This window comes from Prionailurus viverrinus, chromosome X, assembly GCF_022837055.1.
Source record: "Prionailurus viverrinus isolate Anna chromosome X, UM_Priviv_1.0, whole genome shotgun sequence".
Classification (NCBI taxonomy): domain Eukaryota; kingdom Metazoa; phylum Chordata; class Mammalia; order Carnivora; family Felidae; genus Prionailurus; species Prionailurus viverrinus.
Genome location: NC_062579.1, coordinates 100,415,301 through 100,441,298, shown reverse-complemented (window position 1 = coordinate 100,441,298; position 25,998 = coordinate 100,415,301). Strand labels below are relative to the sequence as shown.

The following is a 25,998-nucleotide window of genomic DNA, read 5'->3' as shown; positions in this document are numbered from 1 at the left end:
ATCCCTGAGTCTTCCAATTGGTTATTTATAGTGGATTGTGTCTGATAATATATTTAAGATCATAGGCTATGGTAACTTCTCTCCACTTTGTTTTAGGACTAACTATATAATCCTTGGTGAGAAAATGAGGCTTCCCTAACAAGTGTGGCTGGAAAAATGCAATGGGGAGCACCCAAAGGTGTCTTGTCTGACGTGTGACAACACAGAATACACTCCAGTTAAATAGATAAAAATGCATTTATTTCTAAAATACAGCTCAACTACACTCACAGTGTGCTAAGCCAGTCTTGGAATTGATCCTGCAGCTTGGAGTAAAACTGGGATAATGGAGGATCAGTTGGGGCTCCTAGTTCTGGGCACCAAGACATCATTCCTCCAGGAACTCAATCTATAGAGTTTTTCTTCAGCTGTTTTTTGTGACGTACAGTGAGTTGTTTTGGATTTCTCTGTACAACAGAGAGGTCCGACCTTGAGGAAGACCGGTAGCCCACATCCTCTGCTTTTATAGGCTTAATGATGTGCCCTGGCTTGGTGACAACTTTGGGCATAGTCAGCTTTTGGAAGGCCCTCTGGGTGTTCCATGTAGATCCTATAGGGGTCTGGATGGTCCTTTCAAATTGCTGATGGTGGGTAAATGGATATGGAAGCACCCGCACCTGGAAAGGAAGGCAGAGTGACTTGTCACAAGCCAGACCTGGGGTGCAGTTGGTAAACTCTAATGGCAGGTAGTTTGGGGCACAGGCCACAGGTATACATGGCTTCAGTGAGTGAAGCAACTGAGAGGCCAAGGCATCCCAATGCGCCCAATCTAACCTTAGAAGTCCCAATCTGCTTGAGGACATCTAGGAGTGGAGGGGACTAATTGGGACTAGACAGCCCCCAAGGCTTACCCAACGATCTAGGAACTGAAAAACCACCCTGACCCCATTCCTGTAGTGTAGGAACGCTACACTAGCTCCAGGGCTGCTGTTCCTAAGTGGGTCTTCTTATACAATGCTGTGACTGCAAGAAGCATCTGGACATTTGTGGGTCCCTGGGAATGTTGTGGCCCTCCTACCCTCTTCAAGCTCTCAATCTCTTCTCCTTGATAAACAGGATTTATGTTTTAAGGTTTGCCATGAATCCTGAACTATACCAGGCTGTGATGCTCAGTTAGCTTCATCCTCTTTTGGCATCACAGAACGTCAGAGCTGGAAGGGCCTAGATAATGGCAAAGGTCATCTTCCTTGGTCCCAGAATTTGGCTTAGAGAGGGGAAGTGATGTATGCAAGTAAATTGCATAAAATGAGCAGTGAATGAGAACAGAACCCAGGGTTCCTTTCCTTGCCTAGTACTATTCTCCATTCCAAACTTGCTACTTTAGTAGCTTCCAAATGTGCTACTTTAGACATTTAAATAATCCTTAAACACTACCTCTGAGGGCTAGAGAAGAGGGAAAAAAACATAAGGAGAAAAATCAGGAAGTTACGAACAGTAGTCTCTGGAGATATTCAGTGAAACACTCAAGAGAAGCTGAGTACTGCCCGGGGGTCCTGATGGTGGTGAAGGACACAGATGGTCTCTAGGTTGAGGGAATGTCTTATTGGGGTAGATGGCTAGATCTGTGCATGTCATGTAAATCAAGAGAAAAAAAACACGTGGGCAAAATATTCAGTCTTGGGAGGCTTTTCTTTTTTCCTTCAGCTTCAAGCACACTGTATTCTATTGCATGCTGGGACCTGAAGTCTATACCTTATTAAAAAGATGAGGAAAATCAGGGAGATTCTTGGAGAACTGTCAGTTTCCTGTGACTGTATTTTTTTTTTTTTTAAGGCAAGGCTCCTAGCAGGGAGGGGTGATTTTACTGAGGTCCATGCTGCCCTTCCTGGCCTGGTGAAGCATGCTTTTTCTCTCTCATTTATCCCATAATTGCCTGTTCATTGCCTATTTTCTGGTTATAGATCTTCAAGTGGGATTACAGTGGTTACGATTCCATTTCTGCAGGGATTGGTTCGCAAAATAAGATCAGTAGAGTATTGCTGAAATGATAATTTCTTACCTCTCTTTTGTACTTATTAAACAGTTCCCCCTCTTTCTCAGAAGAAAAACTACAACTCATTTCAAGATTGTACTGGCTGGGGACAGATCTCAGGGTCACAGACTTTCAGAAGGAAACATAAAAGTCATGGAGTTCAATCTCATTCCTGAGTCCCCTCTACACATGTTCCCATTCTCCCTCTGGACTGGCAGAAAGCTTTTTCCTTTTTTTTTTTTTTAAAGTAGGCTCCTTGCCCAACATGGGGCTCAAACTCATGACCCCGACATCAAAACCTGCATGCTCTACCAACTGAGCCAGCCAGGCGCCCCACAAAGTTTCTCCTTGAACTGAATGCATTGCTTTTCCTCTAACTGCTACCTTATGTGATTGCACTCCACATGATGGCCTTCAACGTACTTGCAGACCATGATCATGCTCAAATTTGCTTCTCTTTGGTAAATATCCCTGGTTTGTCATAACACACAATTTTAATTCCATTCGCTGTCCTGAATGAGTACCAGTTTGTCTTCTTTTTCTTAAGATGCAGCTCAAACCTATAGCCTCTCAACATTATCCTGACTATAAAGACAAGTGTGAAGAACAGTAATTCTTAGTTTGGTGAGACCCAATTGCATCAGAATTATCTGGAGTACTAGCTGAAAAACCTGATTTGGGGGCCTCACCACTGCTGCAAAGATTACCATTTAAGCCTCAACCTCTTCCCAGTCAGAAATTAAAACAGCAGAAATCAATCTGGAATTATTCATCTCAGAGCCAGTCCGTGAAAAAGAGAACAGCTTTGATTCTGTGGTCAAGATCACACATCGCTCTTTACCACAGAGTGCTAGAATATTCCTCCCAAGCAAGAGAGCGAGGCAGCAAAGAATTTCTCTCTCCCTCACCTGATGAGCTGCTGCATGAACATTTCGCTTCTCATTGATAATCACATTTGGCAAATTCTTGTCTTTTCTTGGAGGACCCTCAGGGGTTTTAATGAGAAACCTGGAAAGCAGAACAGTGGGATGTCTGACTAAGAGCATTAAAGACTTAGTCAAAAGGGCAGGGAGGACGCAGGAGGGTGAAGTGGGAGAACCTGGTGCACTTCTGACAGGCTTTCTTCCCTGTTCTTACCGGCGTCTTTTCTTGGCACTGGGCTTCAGGCCCACACCACCCCACTCGCCCCAGCCAGGCAGAGTCAGGTCCACGTCCTTTGGCTTACTCGCCTCCACAGCTTCCCTCTTCTCTTTTAAGAAGTCTCTGATGACATCATCTCCAGCAAAAGCTTCCTTTATCATCCGCTTTTGATCTCTCTCCTCTTCATCTTCCTGGGAAGAAATAAGAGTGAGAGCTACAGCTTGCCTGAAGAGCTATGGTTCCTGGCAAGAACGTTTAAATTTTGGGTCGTGACATTCTAGCGCCCCCTAGGGGAAAAGCGCTGAACAATGATGGTCTTGCAGTATAAGTGAATTGGTTAGCCAATCACACTTTGATTTTCTTCTCTCTAGGGTAAATCTCCCTAACTCATTGTCATATACATAATTTTAAGCTTACAGTAAGGAAGCTGCAGTGTGGAGGAAGGAATGACCTGCGTTAGGAGGAGGAGCTCCAAGTGGCCTGGCTAGAACGTGGGTGTCCTCCGGCTCACATCCCTGAAAAGACGGGCACCAGGCACCGGGGCTCCTCACTGAAGCAGTTTCAATTAGTTAACCAGGGAGTCTCGGACCATTTCAGATCCCAGTGAATAAGAGCAAAACCTTGGCAATAGCTCAACAACTATACCTTTGAGTCATCCTGCCTGGGATCTGAGCAGAGCTTTGAGTGCCTCCCTCTTTCCTCTGAGGGCAGTTTTACAGTCACCCCACGGAGGGTTTGGTGGCTCAGGATTTAAGATGTGGGAATCTCAGCAGCACTCACATATTTGCATCTATTAAACTGTCACTGGGACTGGCCCGGCCCCATATTATTCTGGACCTTTCCACTACTGAAATGTGCCCCCAGCACAACACAACTTCACTGATTCTACTCCTTGTGCAAGGACACTTCCTGCCCCAGCGGTGATCCCCCACAATAGCCTATGCCCCTGGCTCTGCTCACCAGCTCCTCCATTGTCATGGGCACTGCCAAAGACTTCACAGAAGGAGATTTCATGGTTAGGAGGTTCTGTAGATCAATCATTTGCTCCTTCTTTTTCTTTTCCTTGGGAGCACCAGCATGATTATTTGGGTTCCTCTCCAGCTGCTGCCCTTCTAACACAGACCTGGGAACCTCCTTATTTTGAAAACACCCCTCTTTGCCCAGCTCTTCTAGATCTTCCACAGTCTGTGCTCTCTCCGGCCTCTGCAGCAACAGGGGCTCCTCTTCTTCCTCAGTAGGGTCCTTTCTCTGGACTACCTGAACTGTCCTCGCTGAACTCACTTTCTGCTTCCCAGACTGGTTTTCCTTGTTGAGTTTCTGAGACAGTGCCCTCAATTCGGACAGCACCTCCTGGCTGCTAGAATCTGAGGGAAGAAATGAAAGCTGTCAGAAAAGGAGGCTGGAAGTTGCCTTGTCAATGAGCATTTACTGAGCACACTTAACAATGAGCATTTAGGTGCTCCCATTCACAGGGCTACGCATGATGGGGAAGAGACGATTCCATTCACTAGATCTCTTGGAGAGTTCACTAATCATTGCCTATTAAGTAGCAGGCAATAGAGTTTAGTAGTTAAAGGTGGCACATTTGGAAGCAGATGTCCTGGGTCCTATTCCCAGCTATGCCAGTGACTCACTGCATAACTGGAACTGTGGCTTCATTGCTGCACACAGTAAACCCTGCTTGGAGAGACGGCCCCAAGTTCAAAATTTTAAAAAAGTCATTTTAACAGGTAGTCTCGGAATGCAACTTCATTGCAATTTATAAAAATGTGATGATCTACTATTTGTAATTTACACTGTCATTTCCTATTTGTAAAAACCAAATCCAGCATTTTTTTATCTTTATTTTGTTTTTTACTTTAGAGAGAGAAAGAGAGAGTGAGCACAGGAGTGGGGGAAAGGGGCAGAGGGACAGAGAGAATCCCAAGCAAGCTCCACACTCAGTGCAGAGCCCAATGTGGGGCTCAATCTTACAACTGTGAGATCATGACCTGAGTCAAAACCGAATCAGACCCTTAACTGACTAAGCCACCCAGGCACCCCCAGCACTGTTTATCTTAAAGCAGCATTTCACACTCTGCTGTGGCCAAGTCAAGTCACTTGGCATTTTCCAGTCACAAGCAACATGTGAGCAATACCACTAGCTTCTGAGAGCCTGGAGGGAAATATGGTAGCGACACACTTCTAAACTCTTTTTTGCACTGACTCAAGTCGCCTCCATTCCCAAGTTCATCCTGCTCTCTAGCTTTGGCTTAAAGCCACTCTAAGAAGCTACTTAAATATGGCCTTTGGACACATGTATGTTTATTCCTCAAGGAGCAAGTGTCCTTGCTCATTTTATTTGGGGTCTACAACTTCCTACTATTTTAGGACATGGTTTCCCTGAACCTAAAGGTTTGGGAATGTTCTATTTATCTGTCATCCAAGGAAATCCAAATCCACCTTTCATACCACAAACAAGTGCTCAATACATTTAGCTAGATGACCATCTTTTGAGGCTTAGGACAACACAGCTGCTGTTCTGTGGTCCTGTAAGGACTGCCACACAATCTCAGCCTGCAGTGCGGCTTTCCAAAGTCCTCTTGGAAGTGACTGCTTGCAACTATTAATCCCAGAACTCTCTGAGAACCCAAAGTAAAGGGCCTGCAACACACTCTAAATGACAGCTCTTTAGAAACAATTTTTTTTTCATGGAAAAACAGATTCTTGCCATCATATGAATGCATTATTCTTACAGGAAATAAAATCAGACCCAAGAATCTGTCCAGAAAGCCAAGTGATTTCTGAATGCAGTTTCCTAAGCGGACTTTCTTGCCAAGACGGGAGCTTTCTGACCTGTCTCAAGGGTGTTAAGGTTGTTAATGTAAAATCTCCTTAAGATAACACAAAATATAATATACAAACTGAATCTGAGCATTGGGTGACAATTCTAATTTACCATGTAGTTTGTGGAGTCATTCGTTCCTGTCAAGAAAGTCTCACCCCATATCGGCACATACCAACCAACATTATGAAGTGCTAAAAATGCCACTCCTACTTTACAAACAACAGAAAACTTGGCAGTAATTTGAAGAAATTTCATAATGCCTCATAATCCACCTGTGTCTGTGGGAATGAACGGCCTCTCAGACTTGCCATCCTACCACAGGCAGTTCTCTCGGGTTTGTTAACTCCTGCCCTTCAAGGATGGGGCAGTTTTTTCTGACGACTATAGGCTCTCAAGAGCAGAAAACATGTCCGAACACACATTGTACAGCCATGCAGATGACTGTGTGTTAAATGCCTTTGAAGAAAAAGAGTTACTACGTATCAATCTTCTCTTCAGGGACCCATGGCATTCTGTGGAAGGTACCCAGGGCCTAATCACTGTGCAGCACGTGTGCGTGGACACTTTTCCTCTCGCAGCCCACCCACGGCACTAGCCCTGGGCAGTTCTCCATTTTAGTCCACCATAACTCACCTTTTGGCTCTTGTCTGCTCACCGGCTCGGTGTCCTGGTTGAGCTCAGCCTTTTTCCTAAGTGATCGCCTTTCCTCAAATTCGTTCAGCAAAATTTCTTCCTCTGCCCCTGGTCTTTCCTCTTCCTCACTTTTAGGAGTCTCATGGGCCACAGGCTCTGGAAGTTGCTCAGGGTCCTGGATTCTGGCCTCTTTTGTGCCGCTGGAGTGATTCCTGAGCATCCAGGGGTTCGGTCCATCAGCATCCATCTGGATCTCATTCACTGCATCAGGGACAAGGAGTTCACCCTCTTCCTCCACATCTCCCTCTTCTTCCTCACTCTCAGAGGCTGCCTGGAGTTTCTGCATCAGTTCTTTGTTCCTGGCCAATTGTTCCTGCATAGCCTGGCGAGCCTGGAGGAAGGAGTCACAACACGAGTGCCTTGTCATTAAGTGACTGCAACAACACCTCTCCTGGTCCATTTCTTAAAGCTGCCTCCTCTCAATTTGACTTAAGTGTTTCTTACCGATGCCTGTTTAAACTGCACCTATACCACTGTGTTAATGGCTATGGAATCAAATGGGAGACAAAGTCTTTGTCCTCAAGGAAATCAACATATGAAACAAGGTAAAAAAAAAACCAAAACAAAACCACAATGCTCCTCTACCCTTTAACTGGACTTGCCTTCAATGCTGTTTCCCTTTCATCTCTCCTTTTCCACCTTGTTTCTGGTTCTTTTCCTCTCTGCCTTAGAGATTTTCTGATGCCTTTTCAGAATCCTGGTTTTCCATTCTTACTCAGGGCTCTTCCCCAACTCTGCTTCTGCTAGCATCCTTATGGACTGATTTTCCTTTCTGTCCTCCAATTCCATTTCTTCTCTCACCCTGATGGTCTCTTACCTCCAGGTCGTATTTGGCCATAATTGCCTTTGACTTTGCCCATTTCCCACTGTTCTGGTGCTTAAGGCTCATTCGCTCCTGGAAAGAAAGGGCACAGTGAGATCCTTACCACTTTTGGGGGAAAGCCGGTTCAAGGGGTAGGGGCAAGAGCAGCCTCACCATCATTCTGGCCTTTTCGATTTTTTCCAATTCTTCCAGTGCTGCAGTAGGATTCTCCTTCTGCAGCTTCTCAAACTCTTTTAGGGCTTTCTTGGCCTTTCCTTTCTTCAGAACCTTACGATACCTACAGGGTAAGAGGGCAGAGACTCAGCTGAAACACTGATGCCACACACAGAAGTGTTCCCGCTCCCCAAGGAGTTTCCCTGTGCAGGGGCTAGAATGGACATCACAGAGCTGGCTGACTATAGGGAACCAGTTTGGGACCTGAGAGGACTGGCAAGCCTCTCAGTCCCTGCAGCCCCCAGGGGCACACCTCTGCAGAGCAAAGAGTCCCCTCTGCTTCTAGAGCACAAGGAAAGAGTAGAAGAAGTTCCAAAGAGGCAAAAAGGCAGGAAGGAAGCCCTACTGGCCTCAACAGCTGTAGAATTCAGAGCTCATTCTGCAGAACCACTCCGTGATGTCCTGGAAGGGAGAGAAAGTAATTGAACAGTCCTCTTTTTAGCAAGACTGAGACTGAAAGGCAAAGCCAGAGGAGAGGGCACTACCGAAGCAGGCAAAACTATGAGGTTCAACTGAGAAGAAAAAAAAAAACAAACCCTAGTCATTCTTATTTGGGACGTCTTCTACATGACCCCAGTTACTAGGTCAAAGGTTCTTTCCTAAGGACCCATGATTAGCCGCTTTACTTTCTTTCAGGGAATCCACGGCCAGTTCAATAGGGGCCTCCTTACTTTTTGCTCTTGATTTTCTTTTCTCTTCGAGCCCTGGCCTCATAGTAGGACTGCAGGGCCCGGGCCCTCTGAAGCTCTGCTCGGCGCATCTTAGCCTATAATGAATGACATTTACAGTGACTCCTGGGCTTGAGGGCAAATGCTGGAAGGAACAGAGCAAGTCTGGGCGTATAATAGGGCCTATTACACTTACCTCTTCCAGGCTCATGGCTTTGAGAGAGGCCTTTTCCACGGGAGTCAGTAAAGGGTCTGTCACTGGCTGCTTGTTCTTATGGAGGAGGTTAAAAACTTCCTGCTCCAGGGGAGTCCTTGCCTTAAGGAGGTAACATAACATTCGCAGTCTTAAACCATGCTCCTAGTCTCTCTGTTTACAATCCTATGACCATCCTACAACCCAACACATTAATATAATGGGAATCACTAACTGGAAAGGATTGGCTGTTACAGCAAGAGAAGGGGTTCCAGTCTCACTGTTCAGCTGTGTAGGATAAAGCCTTATTTTCTTCCAATTTAAGACAACGTCAGCAACTGGATTCTGAGCCTACTCTTTAATATTACTGAAGGGATCACTCTGTTCAGATTACCAAAATATGTAAAACAGAATACCATTCTCTTAAGCATCAAAGCAGGATGCCCTTAAGGTAAATGCTGGTAGGACAGAAGAACAGCAGTACCAAATTGTCAGTTTTGATAGTGGCAAGACAAAATGGTCCCTGTATTATGTATATTTGAAGCATGTGTGCGTATTACTGTATAGTTAGGAATCTAAGACTCCTATAAACCTCCCTTAAAGAATATTTCTAGAAGAAAGGGGAGGTTAGGTCTTAGCTCCCTGACAGTTCAAATTTAACTCTAGCCATTTTCTAACTTTGGCTCCAATTCCTTAGTTTACAGTTAACTTTGCATGCTATGTAGTCTCTACATATGAATGAATGGACTCTAAACCAGTTACTCCATATGTCAACAAAAGATGCTGTTTACTGCTTGACTGATACTGTGTAGGTGGCTAAAATAATCAGGCCAATTGTGCCACGGTCCACTTTGGCAAGGCACAAAGACAGCCGTAGGCAACAGAGCCAGTTTCTAACCTTGTGCATATATTATATGTGGTTTTCTTCAACAGCCATATACATCATGGTTGGCATTAAACTTATAAATTTCTGGACAAATGCATAAACACACATCATCACACGTTACACGGTGCTATTGATTTAACCATAAACCTATTCTACTGAATAGTAAAGGTGCATGTTCTTTCATTTTTAGTATTTGCCAGTAGTGATCAATCACAGGCTACAAAGTGATTTATAATACAATGTTGTAATCTCCTTCCAATTCAATTTTGCAAACATTTATTGATTGGAGCTACATTCCGGGCACTTGCGCAGGGCACTAGGAATACACAAATAAGATCATTCCTGTCCTCATAGAGCTCACAGCCTTTCGGAGGGAAGAGACGCATGTACTATTAGCAATGTAATCGGTTACATGGTAGTTATATGATAGGAGTAATCAGAAAGGAAGTGAAGAATTTATTTTGATTAGGAGGTGGGTTGGGCTTGGGGAAGGACTTTTTGAATTAGGCTTTGAGGCATTAAGTACAACTCTGTAAAGGTGGGGGGATCAAATGGAGATGAGGGTAAATAAAAACATATCTATGGAAAAGAGAGATATGTAAGGGAAAATGTGTAGTCCAGGGTAACCAAGACGCTAGGTCCTTCTGTCTTGTTCTATAAATAGAGAGCTTTTTGAAGGACTTTAAGTGGGAGAGTGACACTCAGTTTTGTTTTGGAAAGAAAATTCTGGTGACTGTGTAAGGGGTCATGTGTGAAGTGCCCAATGATGGGCGAAAATGAAAATCAGAGGAGGAACCAGGGGTCTGAGAGCCACTGCGGACAGAGTTTACAGGAGCAGCACACCACTGTGGGCTGGGAAGGGGCAGCAGTTAAAGGGAGGAAGAGGAAGAGGAATCAAATGGCTGAGGTTTCCAACCCGAGGGACTGGGGTAGGGAGTTATGCCATTGACTGACTTACAGAATGAAGGTCGCAGCTCAGGGTTTGGGAGTCTGGGGAAGGAAAATGCCAAGATGACTTTGTTTTGTGTGAAGTTTAAGGTGCATATGGGAGACCCAGGTGAGGCCTACTGGCCACATGGAATATGGGACTGGAGCTCAGAAGGTGTTGAGAGTGACCTGCAGCATACACAGGTGACAGCCAAAAGCCATGGAATTTATAGAGCAATAATAAGAACTAACAGTCGGATACATAAAAAATAATCAGGAGTATGTCACCACAGGAGCCAAAGGAGGAGAGCTTTTTTTTTTTTTTAACCAATGTGATGTGTCAACAGTGTCAAATAGGCTGAAGACTCAAAGGGCTTAGGATCTGGCGATTCAGAGGCCTCTCACTAATGCCCTCGAGAAGAGTCAGTGGGGTAGTCGGGAAAAAGGTGGGAGAACGGAGGAAGCAGTGGAGACCAGCTCTTCCCAAAGCATGTGCCTCACCAGCTAACAAGATTTATTTTTTTAAGGTGCAAAATGAAACTTACTTGATTTTTGTTTGTACACTCTGGACTAGAGTAGGTCAGAGGGGTTTCTTTAGTGTCTTCTCATAACCTTTAAAAGGCTAGTATATATCATGAGCTGCTAATCTCCAGCAGGGGCATGCAACATTTTCTAGCAATGGAACCCTACCTTTTTGAGGGCATACTGAAAAACTAAACTTTTGAGAACACTTTGGGTAATGCTAGTGTAGGCTGCTAGAGGGTAGGAAGTTACCTTACATCATTTCTAGCACTTCGCAGTTTACAAATGCTTTCTCATGCATTATCCCATTTAAATCTTCTTGGAGTGAAATGGAATTTTAGGAAGCTGGGCCAAATGATAGTGTAGACTTTTTGGATCCTTAATCTCCAGAGTCCTTGGTACTTGGCACTCTCTAAGCTGTAAGAAGACAGCGCAGCTGCTAGCCAGAAAGCAACCTCTGACCAAGCGTTTCCTTATTGCTGTGTGCCATTCTGGCCTAATTTCTTCAAAACGAATCTTCCAATAAATGGTACAGTAGATTCATGTACAGCATGTGGGGGCACTCCACTCAGTCTTGCACAGGGAGTTTGTGGAAAGCAGAGGCTGTGCCATTCTTAGTGCAAGCTACTCCTCCACCATCTCATGTTTAATAACCAGCCAGGCATTTTCCAGCTATCTCTAAGATTACACTGTCATTGTCATTTGCAGAACAATGCATAGTAGTGCACTAGTTTTGTGATTAAAAAAAACAACAAAAAAAAAAACCAAGGTGGGGCGCCTGGGTGGCTCAGTTGGTTAAGTGTCCAACTCTTGATTTCAACTTGATTTCAGGTCATGATCTCGCAGTTCTGGGTTCGAGCCCTGAATCAGGCTCTGCTCTGACAGCGTGGACCTGCTTGGGATCCTCTCTCTCTGCCCCTCTCTGCTTGTGCATGCACGTGCACTCTCTCACAATAGACATTGAAAAACGTGTGTGTGTGTATAAATATAAATATATATATATATATGAATTTAAAAAACAAGGTAAACACGAATATAGCAAACTCTTAGGTTAACAATAAAAGACTTATAAAATGGTTACTTCTAAGTGAGTACAGGGGTAAAAACCATGGATGGGGGATAGGGGTAGGGTCAGACTTTTCACTCTGTATCTTCTATACTTTTTATTTTTGAATCCTGCAAATTGTTATTACCTCTTATTTTTTTTCCTAAAGTCTCCCTTCTATCCCGCAGCCACACTTTAAACCTGATCTCTTTTTCATGTGGGAAAGGAAGCATCCTAGAAAGAGAATGGTAGTGACTTCAACAACAATATGAGAAACAGAGCTTATCCCCGTAATAAGCAACAACTTGCTCAATGTTTAGCTATGGCAGCAAGCCATGTTTACTTTGATTAGCTTTAATTAGCTCAACTTCCCGACACATAGAACACTATTATTTCTGGATTCTTAGAAAGCAGAGAAGAAAACATAAACAGGGCATCTATCCATGTTTTGGGCACTGCTGTTTTTGACTATTCCTACTTAAAACAAAATGCCCCATTATAGACTCCATAACCAACAGTGTATTGGAAAAGAAAGTAATTGTACCGAAGTTGTTCACAGAATAAAAGTTGAGACTTTGGGGACCAACATAGGATTACCAACGAGGCCATAACTACTGTTCCACCCCCAGTCCCATCATTTACTACTGCTATCATTTCATAAAGAAAAGCTATTTCAACACTATTAAAATGGAAAGGATAACTTCATAATAAAGAAGAGCTGCTAAACTTACATCCGCTACTCTCACCATTATTCTTTTGCTTCAGACGCATAAAAAATTTGCCAAAGATCAGTGTTTGGACAACCCAGCTCTAAGATATCTTTTTTATTTTCTGCAGCTTGATCATAATGAGTTATTTGCTAAGATTCTTGTCATTATTCACAATACGTTACATTTTATTGTGGGATTCCTTTACAAGCAAACTTTGGTTCTACTGCTCATACATAGTCCTACCAAGGCTCATTAATGCTGCTGAGCTCCTGATTTCCTGATTTTCCCCAGGTCAGAATGTGGTTTTAAAAGCTTTCTAGAGGCACCTGGGTGGCTCAGTTGGTTAAACGTCTAACTCTTGATCTTGGCTCAGGTCATGCTTTCACGGCTCATGAGTTCAAGCCCTGCATCAGGCTCTGCACTGACAATGTGGAACCTGCTTGGGATTCTCTCTCTCCGCCCCTCACCCTGCACATGTGCTTGCTCTCACTCTCTGTCTCTCAAAATAAATAAATAAACTTAAAAAAAATTAAAAAAAAAACACCTTTTTAAAAACTGGGGTGTGAAAAAGAAAACATCATGTTCCCTCGCTACCGGCAATCACGTTTTCACACAAAAACATGAAAATAACCACATGCTGTGTGTTACAAATGGCTGAAGGGTGACTACAGAGCTATTCTGACTATTCCGTGACTGACAATGAGTCCTACTAACCCCCTCCCCCTTCCTTGCCTGTGACACGAAGAGACCGCAGCTGGGATTTTGGCCTATGAGGCCCCAGTCACATGGATGGCAGGAAGTGCACCCTCACCCGCCCAGGTGCAGCTCCTTGTGTGCGCTCACCTTCCAGCTGCTGAGCACATGTTCGATGGGAGCAAAGGCTGACTGCTCTTTCTTCAGGGGAAAAACCAGCTGCTCTGCTTGCCGGTTCTTCACAACGATGGGATCCCATTTGGAGAGGGCTTGTGAGGTTTTATTGAATGCCACTTCTCTGTGGATCTGAAGCAAAGTACACAAAAGGAAAGAGCCATGAAATTAAGCATTGAACTCAAAGGACCAGGAGAGAATTAGGAGCCAATGTTTCTTAGCCTAAGAAACAGCATGCTAGAGACTAGCTCTTGCTTACTCCTTAGGATGCATTTTCCCCGAGATTTGTTTTAATCTTTTCTGTGGCAATCACGATTTGCCCTCCCCCCATTTGTCAGGCTTTTCCCCTCCTTCCCTTCTTACCCTATTTTTCCTTGTCAGTCCAATTTCTTCCCCTTAATGGACCACTTTCTCTATAACTCACCCGCTCAACCTCTTCTTTGTTAAGAGGTAACTCCACAGTCTTCTTTGATTTGACTCTATTCAGTTGCTTTTTCACAGCAGCCAATGAGGATGAAGTTTTAACAGGCCCAAGTAGATCTGAAAGGACTAGCTTTTCTCCTGATCCTGCAGAAAGGCCAAACTTTCTGGTCAGACTGAGAAAGGAGGCAAAAATCTCAATATACCATAGGGAGATGCCTCCATAGAAAATGCTGGTAGGCAGGCAGATGTGCAGGGAAGCAGGAAGAATTCTCTTTAACTGCCAGCCATAGTGACACCATCATTCTACATTCCCATATGTGTTAGAGGATGGAAGAGAGGAGAAAATGATTTATTTTAAAGTCATTTGCTTTTCTCTTGGTCGTTCTGCTTCCACTTCTGCCTCACTGCCCTTCATTCTTCACACAGCAGCCAGTTAGATTTTCAAGCTGTAAATCACGGCAGGTCAGGATTCTGCTGAAAATCCTCCAGTGGCTCCCTTTGATATTTGGAATTACATCATTCTAAAGGACACGGCCCAGCCAAACTGAAGCAGCCAGTCAGTTACTTCACCGTCTCCCCACTTGCTCTCCCCTTAGCATGGTAAACCCCAGGAAGCGGGTCTCCTGTCTTATTCTTCATAGTAGCCCCAGTATCTACACTGCCTTGAAACTAATACATAGTAGAAACATATTAAGTATTTGTTGAATGAATAAGATTGAAGAATACATTGTTATTTGTTCTGAGGGGTTACATTAGTGGTTACTAGAAAGCACAGAACTCATTAGAGCTGCCTAAACTGTGGATATGGTGATAAGGCATCTAGACTTGGTATCAGGTTAAAATCCCAACTCTGCAATTTACCAGATCACTCATTCACATTAGGGGAGGTATTACTTGCCCACCCAAGGGATGAAAATTGGTTCTGGAGGCAGGAGAGTGGTGAAAAAAAAATCTTAGATATTTTCAAGTTTTGTGTTCCTCTAAAGCTCAACCCTATTCACCAAAATCTTATTCCTTAGTATTTGATTTCCTTGTTGTGGGAGTGGGGAGGGAGGGAGGCAATCAAAAACAAATTGTCCAAAAAAAGGTTTCTCAGGGAACAATAAAGGAAATGGGTTGAGAAACACTACAGTAGGTGAAGGCCCTTGAGTAAGTAACTTGATTTCTCTGAACTCCGGCAGATTATCTGCCTGTCCCAACTCAAAGTACTGTAAGAACTGAAATAAAAATGAAACCATGAAGCATCTGTCTTCATTCATGTCACTATACCCTAGAAGTAGCTCATCAGTGGGAGACCTTGACTGTAGCCTTTAGGGCTTTCTTCTAGAATTGGAAGAAACTCAAGGGGATCTGACTACCTATATTCACCCACTCACAGGTAAGTATTTATGGTATGATCCATTAACCACATCAAAAACAGTTCCAGGCGGTGGGGGTGAAGCAACCATGATGCTTTTGTAACTCTACAAGCTCCATATACTGATTACTTCCTTTGTTAACTTACCTTCAGAAGTGACATTGAACTCTGAAACCTTCAGACTAGCCTCAGATCTCTCAGCCAATTTCCACCTGAAATTAGGCAAAGCAGAATATAGTAGGAATGAACACATTTTTCTGGAGAACAAACACTTTTCTCTTCAAAGAAGGCTTTGGTTTCATGTATTTCTGTTTTAGAATCAGGTTTTGTCACAAAGAAACCAGGAAATCTGTTCCTATCTTGGACTATGTAGTCTAACCATCTCTTTTTTGTTTTTTAACGTTTTATTTATTTTTGAGACAGGGAGAGACAGAGCATGAACAGGGGAGGGTCAGAGAGAGGGAGACACAGAATCTGAAACAGGCTCCAGGCTCTGAGCTGTCAGCACAGAGCCTGACGTGGGGCTCGAACTCACGCACCGTGAGATCATGACCTGAGCCGAAGTTGGCCACTTAACCTACTGAGCCATCCAGGCGCCCCACCATCTCTTTTTTTTAAGTAGGTTCCACGATCAATGTGGGACTTGAACTCATGACCCTGGAATCAAAAATCAGATGCCCTACCAACTGAGCCAGCCAGGTGCCCCTAACCATCTCTTAGTGTAGACTCAGCCCTTCAAAAACACAAGGCAATATTAGATAGGCATAATGGAAAAGGTACTGGGACTTGGATTCAAACACACCTGGATCTGAATCCTGGACCTGTCACTTATGAGCAAAGTGACTTTGGGGCAAGTCAATTACCTTCTCTAATGGCAATAAGTAGTGCCTAGTCAATGCTTCAAAAGACTGTAAGTTTGGATTAAGAATTAAAATGCACAAAGGCCTAACACAATAACCACTAATAATTACATCACGGTTACTGTATGCTGGGCATTGGCTTAAGATCTTTACATTTATTAACTCATTTAAATGTCATGATGGCCCTCTGATGTAGGTAATATTATTAATCTTATTTTCTATTTGAAGAGTTGAGGTGTAGAGAGGATAAAAATTTGCCTACACGGTCTGTCTTCAAAGTATGTGCTCTTAATAATGATGCTGACACTTGTGTCTTCATTGTCTTAGGCACTCAATAAATGTTTTTTTTTTTTTTTTACTTTTTATGTAATCTCTACACCCAACATGGGGCTCAAACCTACAACCTTGAGATCAAGATTCACATGCTCTACTGACTGAGCCAGCCAGGCACCCCAGTACTCAGTAAATGTTAGCTGCAGATCTGTCTCATGGAAGCAGCTAGTTATAGCCTGTCCAAACAGATGGGAATGTTACCTATTGTTTCCATCAAGGGAACTGATTGCTTCCAGAAGCTTTTGATGCTTTCTCTCTCCATCAATGTCCTCCTAGAGACAGTAAAGGAAAAACCATGAGAACAATAATGAAAAGGAAAAGACAGCATGGAAATTGAGGCCCATATAAAATTTTTTGCTATTTTGGTCAGTGGAGAACTGGGGAATCAGGTGAGGTCTAGTGTGCAGGCATTCAAGCTGAAACAAAGAACTGCTTCAAAAGCCAGACTCCCTCATTAAGAGGACCACAGTGCCTAGTGATCTGTAGCTAATGTCATGCTTCTGTCTTAATCAGTCTTGAGAAGAAAAGTGCTATGAGAATGTTTCTGTATGGAATATATAGTATGATGTGACACAGAAACATTAATGTCAAAAACCCCCACAATGTAAGTAGTTTTGTCAAGAGAATAAACAGTTAGAATTCCTATAGAATCTGTTGGAGAGTCAGCTTAACTATGTGTATTTTAGTCAGACACAGTCTGTTACGTATGATGGTTTGTTTGACTTATGATTTTTTGACGTTATGATGGTGAGAAAGTGACACACATTCAGTAGAAACTGTATTTCAAATTTAAATTTTGATCTTTTCCAGGCTAGCAATATGTGATATGATTCTTGGGATGCTGGCTGGTGGCAGCGAGCTGCACCTCCTGGTCAACCACATGATCATGGGGGTAAATAAGTAATACACTTAGAACCATTCTGTACCCATACAACCATTCTACTTTTTATTTTCAGTAGTCAAGGAATTACATAAGATATTCCACACATTTATTATAAAACAGACTTTGTGTTAGAGGATTTTGCCCAATTGTAGATTAATGTAAGTGTTCAGAGCAAATTTAAGGTAGACTAAACTAAGCTATGATGTTCAGTAGTTAGGTGCATTGAATGTATTTTCCACTTATGATATTTTCAATCTATGATGGGTTTATCAGGATGTAATCCTATCTTAAGTGGAGGAAGATTCCTAACTACGTAACTCTATAAAAATCCAAACTTGGGAAATACGGAAATCATATAATGAAGACCATGTGTTTTGTTCTTATACACTCAACTATACTTAGGCAACTTGGAAACAGTGTATCTTATAGTCTTTCAATTTCCACAGCACTTAATACAGTAACTTATACATGAGATACTATATTACTTTGTAACTTATTTGCAACACCATAACAAATATAAACAATGTTGCCATAATTTTTCTTTCCAGGAAAGTGCTGTCTATCCTAATTGCCAGGCAGAAGGGGTACCAGAGAAGGCAGTATAGCAGTTGCCACCCACCTCATCTTCACTGGGGCTCAAGGGGTAGTCTTTGGGCAAATCCTCTAATTCTTCCTGTTGGCTTAAAGCCAGAAGGCTGTTAAAGGAGACAAAAGAGAAATATTATCAATTGAAATAACTTCTATTAAAACAATCTCCAGAACATAACTTCAGTTTTTAAGCACAGAACAGCCCTGTTCCCTGGAAGAGGCACAAACCAAACAGCATGGGCATCTTTGGAAATTTGTCAAGACATTAAATTTAGCCTGAAGTCAGGCATCAACCCCAAGGGGTGAGCACTGGGTGGTGATACCCCTATAGAAGTGCATGAAATGAAAAAGAGGTAACCCTCTTCAGTGATTGGTATTGCATTTTCCATGGGCATCCAGGAGGCTGTAAAAATGTCAGACTCTAGGTAAGGTGACAGAAGACACTGTTGCTGGCCCTTGAGGCAAGGCAGTTTCACCATTAATATTCCTAAGCATCCTCCACACGGAAGACACCTTTATAGGTGCAACTTACTCAAAAGTGACAAGTTGATCACTTGTTCCCAGAAATGGGGAAAGAGGGAATTGGACGAAAGCAGCCAAGTAAGCTATTTTCCCTGGGGCTTCCTCGGCAAAGTAGATGCTTAACTAAGGAGACTGGTACCCTAAACCAAATTACAGACTCTATTAGTACCTAACAGTATATATCAATCTTTACAAGGCAACCTTTACTAAACGGATTATATTTAGTGACAGTATGGGGGGGAATGAAGCATCAGAGGAGAAAATGACTCCTATCAGCAAAGGTTCCCAGAATAAGGGGTATTTATAACGCAGGCACTACCCGTGCCTCAGCGGCAGCAGCAGAAAAAGGAGTCACGTGACGAGTAAAGTACAACAAATTAGCTGGACAGGGACAGGCCACATCAGGACCAACAGGGATGAGGCTAAAAAGCTGCGGAGCGGAGGGAGCGAATTAAATGAAATTAAAAGGACTTTTCACGGATGCTATCGCGAAAATCGTAATGAATGGTGAGGTCTTGGAAGAGGAAAAACTGTTGTCTGTTAAAAGACAGCTCCCACTTAGAAGAAGCCGGAGAACCTGGCCCCCAACGACACCCACAACCCCCGCTCCAGTCTTCACCCCTCACCTTTCCGCAACCCCGGCCGCGCTCATCTCGGTACCCTGTCTCTCTCACATGGATCAGGAGCGGAAGCCGAAAGAAAAGCAATTTCCGTGCCGGCCGCAAAGCAATTTCTGCTTCCGCCAATCATGCGCTGCGCGTCGCGTCACTTCCGCTCCACCCCAAGGCGTGCGGGGAACGGGAGACGCCTGTGGGGGGGGGGGGGGTGGCCTGCGGGAAACGGGGAGGCTGGAGAGGAAAGCCTGTCACCGGGCGGAGCTTTGCCTCCTGTCCCGTCCCCCGCCCGCCGTCCTCTCCGGCGAGCGCCGGTGTCCGCGCTCAGGTTCCTGCTTCCCGCTCGGTCCAAGGTGGGTGAGCTTAGGGCGAAGGCGCTGCGCTGCCTGGGACAGGCTGAGCCTTGGTTGTCGCCACCTGATCCGAAAGGAAAGGCTCCAGCGCCCACCCGTGTTCCGCAGCGTCCTGCGAGCCCGCCGTCGGGCAGCTCGAGGCTTTATCGAGGGCCCGCGAGGTCTCCAGCATGTGCTAGGTTCCGGAGATTGAGCGGTGGACGGAGCAAGTTTCCTCCCCTGCTAAGGAAAAACGCCCTTTCGTCTCGTGCCCCCTTGTAATTGCAGCTCCAGGTTCCTCCTTCCCCGCGTAACGAAGGTTCCTCCAAGAATCGGCTGGACCGGTGGCTGCAACTTCCTCACCTCCTGTCAACTATTAAGAATTTTTTAAATAAAAAAGTAGAAAAGTCGTATACGAAAACATTCTTGTTGTCTATTTTAAGCCACTTCCATTTTGCTTTCACCCCACTAGTACACTGAAACCGCTCTGAACAAGATTGTCACACCCTAGGTTGCTAAATAAAATGGTGACTTCTCAGTCTTTGTCTTCCCAGAACTTTGTGTGGTATTTGGTACTGTTGGTTTCTTTTCTTACTCATATTCAGTTTATGTTTTTGACCATTTACCATGTGCCAGGCCTCTAGGCTCGAGGGCACATTGGTGCACAAAACAGACATGTTCCATGGCTTCACAGGACTGACTTTCTAGTGGCATTAAAGATAAATTTGTCGCTGTTGAAACTCCTTCCTGGGCTTGCATGACACGGCTCTCTCCTAGCATCTTAGCTTTATGGCCACCTCTGTCAGTCTTCTCTGCTGGATACTTTTCCTGTACTTATTCCCTAAATGATGATGGCTCTGCTCTCCCCAGGCTCTGCTCTCACCCTATCTATTCCACATGCTCTCCTTAAGCCTTTAACACTTGTATGAGAACTCTAAAATCTCTATCTCTAGCTCAGATCTCATTCTTGCTCCAGTCTAACTCCAGACTACTATCTCTGATTGCCTCCTGGCAGTCCTTTTGTCCCACAGACACATCAAACATGAGGTGTCCAATAATTTCTATCTTTTCCACCAGAGTTCCATATTTGGCACCATCCCTTACTAGTTGGTCAAGTCAGAAGTCAGAGTCATCTTTCATTCCTCTCTATGCTTCATAGCTGCTCCTCACATTGGATTTACATTCCCAATCTCCCTCTTGAACCTTTCCATCATCATCCATTACACCCTTGCAATTTCAAGCCTGTGGTACTGCCATAAACTGCTAAAGGGGAACATTATAGCATATTGATGAAGAGCATGAGCTATGAACTGGACTCTCTGGGTTTTCTTTAACTTTATTTGTTTGAGAGATACGCAGCATGCGTGGGGGAGGGGCACAGAGAGAGGGAGAGCCAGAGACTCCCAAGCAGAATCCCAAGCAGATTCTGTGCTGCCTGTACAGAGCCCGATCCCAGGAACCTCAAGATCATGACCTGAGCCAGAACGAACTGCTGGACGCCTAACTGGCTGAGCCACCTAGGCGCCCCTGGACTCTCTGGGTTTTAATCTTATCTCTACCACTTACTACCTTTGTAATTCTTCAATGAGTCACTTCCCTGTGCCTTTGTTTCCTCATCTTTAAAGTGGGTATGACAGTACATTGGGTAGTTGCAAGGACTAAGTGAATTAATATACATAAAGCACTAAAATGGAAAGCCCTTAGAATAATACCTGTCACACATTAAATGTTCAATAAATGTTAGCTACAATAATTATTTTGTACTGACTTCTCAGTCTTTAGTTTCTCTTCATCTAATCCTGTAAGTCTGATCATGTCACACCCCTACTGAAAAGATGCAGATAGACCCTCATCACCTTCAAGATAAAATTTTAAAAATCTCTAGTCCTTGTCTACCTCTCCAACCTCTTTGGAATTGTTTGCTGCTTCCCCCAAGGCACTCCAAATTATAAATATATACATTATAAATATAAAAATATAAATGTATACATATATTTAATGTTTATTTTGAGAGAGAGAGAGAGAGAGAGAGAGAGAGAGAGCAAGTGGGAAGCAGCAGAGGGCGAGAGGGAGACACAAAATCTGAAGCAGGCTCCAGGTTCTGAGCTGTCAGTACAGAGCCCAATGCGGGGCTTGAACTCACAAACTGAGATCACGACCTGAACAAAAGTCAGACACTTAACTGACTGAGCCACCCAGACACCCCTCCAAATTGTATTTTTATGGACAGATGATGTTCTCTTAATCTTATAGGAAGTACAAATAAAAGCATTTTAAGAAAACATTGGCTTTTTTATTGATCTATACTTAATCTAAGTAAAGACAGTGTGTTTGCTATGCAAATGCAGCCTTGAGGCAAGTTCCCTAGGTACTCCCCTTCTCCAGCTCTAACCAGACTGCTGCCCCCTTTCCCTCTTATGTAGAATTATGGAACAACAATACAATGTTTCAGCTGAGAAGAAGAAAGAGGCAGGGCTTCCTTCTGAGAAACTGGGAAGAGTATTCTGATCAATGGAAACAATGTATACTCAGGCCCTCTGGGCTGGGAAAAGCTTGTTACATTTTAGCAACTGAAAGGCCAGCGTGGCTGAGTGGTGGTGAACAAGAAGATGAAATATAACAGAGAAGGATGGAAAGATGGACAGGATTCAGGTCTTGTAGGGTCTCATAGGCCATGGTAGAACTCTGATTTTACTCTACATAAAATGGGCCACGATGTATTTGTTGTGTAGGGGTTATGTAGGAGAGTGACGTAATGCAAATTTTACTAAAATCATTTTGTCCATTGTGCAGAGAATGGATTGGCGGGGTTGGGGAGTGGGCACAAGAGGAAGAAGAGTGATCAGTAGGGAAACTATTGTGTAGTACAGTCGGAGATGGTGATAACTTGCAATAGGGTGGTGGCTTTGGAGATAGAGTCATTGATGGACTCACCAGAGAAATGTGGGAGGCAAGGGAAAGAGAAAAATTATGCTTATATTACTGGCTTGAACAAGTGCGGTAGATTATTTATTATGATATAGAAGAAATGGAAATGCAAGCTGGTGCAGCCACTAGAAAAACAGTATGGATGTTCCTCAAAAAACTAAAAATAGAAGTACCCTATGACCCAGCAATTGCACTACTAGGCATTTATCCATGGGATACAGGTATGCTGTTTCGAAGGGACACATGCACCCCCATGCTTATAGCAGCACTATCAACAATAGCCAAAGTATGGAAAGAGCCCAAATGTCCATCGATGGATGAATGGATAAAGAAGTTGTGGTATATATATATACAATGGAGTATTACTGGGCAATCAAAAAGAATGAAATCTTGCCATTTGCAACTATGTGGATGGAACTGGAGGGTATTATGCGTGAAATTAGTCAGAGAAAGACAAAAATCATATGACTTCACTCATATGAGGACTTTAAGAGACAAAACAGATGAACATAAGGGAAGGGAAACAAAAATAGTATAAACAGGGAGGGGGACAAAACATAAGAGACTCATAAATATGGACAACAAACAGGGTTACTGGAGGGGTTGTGGGAGGGGAAATGGGCTAAATGGGTGATGGGCACTAAGGAATCTGCTCCTAAAATCATTGTTGAACTATATGCTAACTAATTTGGATGTAAATTAAAAAAAAAAAAAGTTAAAAAAATAAAAAAAATATTGGTGAAAAAAAAAAGATGTAGAAGATTAATAATGGAGGGAACAGATTTGGGGAGTTTAGTACTTTTGAGGTTTGAAAGCAAGGTACCTAAGTGGAGATATCAAGTATGTAGCTGGCTATAGGAGTTGTGAAAGATAATTAGTTAAGAGCCTTTGATCTCAGTCACAGCTGTTAGTGATTATCAGTAAATAAAAATATGTTTTCTCCCTACAAGTATATTTATCAACTGACTTACATTTCACAAAAAATACCCAGGCTCAGGCAAAACTTGCAACATGGCAACAATTGTGATGTTACCATAAATTCATGATGTTGTATGCCCTGTAGCATCTAACCTAGTCCTTGAACAATAAGTGACTCACTAAGTATTTTTTGAATTAATGGTTGAATAAAGCCACAATATTTATTTCCATGCTATTCATTCTCATAAAAGATGCTTGTTAATAATTATTTGTGCAGGCAGAAATATTACAGGTTCAGTTCCTGACCATTGCAGTAAGGTGAATATTGCAATAAAGTGAGTCAAATTAATTTTTTTGGTTTCTCAGTGCATATAAAAGTTAAGTTTACCGTATACTGTAGTCTATTAAGTGTCCAAATAGAATTATGTCTAAAAATGTAAATACCTTAATTAAAAAACACTTTCTGCTGAAACATGCTAACCATCATCTGAGCTTCCAGCGGGTCATAATCTTTTTGCTGGTGGAGGGTCTTGCCTCACCATTGGGGGCTGCTGACGGATCAGGTTGGTGGTTGCTGAAGGTTGGGGTGGCTGTGGCAGTTTCTCAGAATAAGACAGCAATGAGGTTTGCTGCACGGACTATTTCACAAATGACTTCTGTAGCATTTGATGCTGTTTGATAGCATTTTATCCACAGCAGAACTTTCAAAATTGGAGTCCATCCTCTCAAACCCTGCCCCTACTTTATCAACTAAGTTGATGTGATGTTCTAAATCCTTTGTTGTCATATCAACACTCTTCACAGCATCTCCACCAGGAACAGTTTCCAGCACAAGAAACTGTTGATCACTGACACCATAACAAATATAATAAAAATTAAAAAGTTTTCAATATTGCAAGAATTACCAAATGTGACACAGAGATACCAAGTGAGCAAATGCTATTGGAAAAATACCGCGAATGGACTTGCTCAACACAGGGCTGCCTTAACCTTTCAATTCGCGAAAAACACAGTATCTGCCAAGCGCAATAAAGTGAAGCACAATGAAACAAAGTATGCCTGCGCCTATTTTTAGAATTTGCAGGGTGCTTGCTACCATTTGAATTCATATGTTGAAATTCTAATCCCCATGGTGGTGGTATTAGGAGGTGGGGCATTTGGAGGTAATTAGGTCGTGAGGGTGGAGCTTTCATGAATGAGATTAGCGTCTTTAGAAAAGAGACCTCAGAGAATTCCCTTGCCCCTTAGGCAACCTGAGGACATGGGGAGAAGGCACCTGCTGCGCATCAGGAAGTGGGCTCTCTCATTCAGCCAGTCTGGCATCTCCATCTTGGACTCAGCCTCCAGAACTGTGAGAAATAAAATTTCTGTTGTTTATAAGCCATCCAGTCTGTGGTATTTTGTTACAGCAGCCTGAACGGACTAAGAGCTTTGACATCCACTGTGCATTTTATTTAAACATTTTATTAAATTTTTATTTTGAGATAATTGTAGATTCACATACAGACTGTAAGAAAAAATACAGTGATGCTGTAGATCTTTTACCTAGTTTACCTGAATGGTAACATCTTGCAAAACTCTAATCCAATATTACAACCAGGATATTGACTTTTTTATTAAAAAATTTATTTGATGTTTATTTATTTTTGAGAAGGGGGGAAGAGAGAGGGAGACAGCAGAAAGCCTGATTTGGGGCTTGAACTCAGGAACCACGAGGTTATGACCTGAGCTGAAGTTGGACACCCAACCGACTGAGCCACCCAGTCGCCCCCAGGATATTGATATTGAGATATAGTCAAGATACAGAAAAATTGCAACAGGGTATCAGGGTAGCAGAGTATCAGTTATGTTGCCCTTTTATAGTGCACCCACTCCCCACCAGTGTGCCCTTAACTCCTGGAAACAACAAATCTCTCCATTTCCATAATTCTGTCATTTCAAGAATGTTCTATAAATAGAATCATACAGAATGCAACTTCTTGGGATTGGATTTTCTCACTGGAGATTCATTCAGACTATTGTGTATATCAATAGTTTCTTCTTTTTTGTTTTTTAAGTGTATAATTGATTTCAGTATATTCACACAGTTGTGCCACCATAAATTTTAGAAGGTCATCACCCCAAGAACAAACTGTGTACCCTCTTTAGTCATCATCCCTTGTGATATAATAGGAAATATATTTAGTCTTTGTCCCTTGGTCTCAGCAAAAAGCTCCCAATACCCTTGGAATTTTCTGAGTGATTGGAGTGTCTTTCATCATTCTTAAGGAGCCCTTTTCATCACACCTGAGTTTATATTAATGAGGTGACTTCTTGAAAGCCTCTAACTACTCTAACGGTGGGGGCTAGTTGCCAGGGAACCAACCATGATTAATGGGTTGGAAGTCTCAGGCCCCTGGCCCCACCTCTAGGCAGGAGAGAGGGGCTGGAGATCTGAATTCATTGATTGGAAATCTTCTTTTCTAATAGGGACATTTAGTGCTATAAATCCCCTTCAAGTGCTGCTTTCTCAACATCTCACAAATTTTCATATACTGTTTTAAAATTTTCTTTCAGTTAAAACATTTTTAATAATTTTCCATTTGATTTCTTCTTTGATTTCATGGGTTATTTATCAATGTGTTATTTGGTTTCCAAATAGTCTTTCTGTTATTGACTTCTAATTTAATTGTGATTAGAGAACATACTTTTTATAATTAAATCTTTTACAGTACA

The 25,998-nt window shown here is 42.9% G+C and overlaps 1 protein-coding gene and 1 long non-coding RNA gene across 3 annotated transcripts; one reads left to right on the top strand and one right to left on the bottom strand.

Moving 5' to 3' along the window:
- Window positions 1–218: 218 nt before the first annotated feature.
- On the bottom strand, window positions 219–19,240 carry UTP14A (UTP14A small subunit processome component). Of its 2 annotated transcripts, none has more exons than XM_047844824.1 (15): window positions 19,118–19,240; window positions 18,001–18,076; window positions 16,700–16,770; window positions 15,453–15,517; window positions 13,950–14,092; window positions 13,502–13,657; window positions 8,572–8,691; window positions 8,379–8,473; window positions 7,648–7,771; window positions 7,489–7,566; window positions 6,612–7,002; window positions 4,112–4,515; window positions 3,149–3,342; window positions 2,920–3,019; window positions 219–656 (listed from the first exon to the last, which is right to left on the bottom strand). In XM_047844824.1, exons 1-15 carry the CDS (start codon window positions 19,141–19,143, stop codon window positions 384–386), a joined length of 2,316 nt encoding a protein of 771 aa, XP_047700780.1. In that variant the 5' UTR covers window positions 19,144–19,240; the 3' UTR covers window positions 219–383. The 2 variants fall into 2 exon arrangements, 1 of the variants encoding a protein (XP_047700780.1); XR_007149072.1 differs by having other exon boundaries at window positions 520–656; window positions 3,241–3,342.
- A 72-nt stretch (window positions 19,241–19,312) lies between these two features.
- Window positions 19,313–19,858, top strand: LOC125157707 (uncharacterized). Its single transcript, XR_007149042.1, has 2 exons — window positions 19,313–19,458; window positions 19,726–19,858. It is a non-coding gene; the product is annotated as an uncharacterized LOC125157707 (long non-coding RNA).
- The last annotated feature ends 6,140 nt before the right edge of the window (window positions 19,859–25,998 follow it).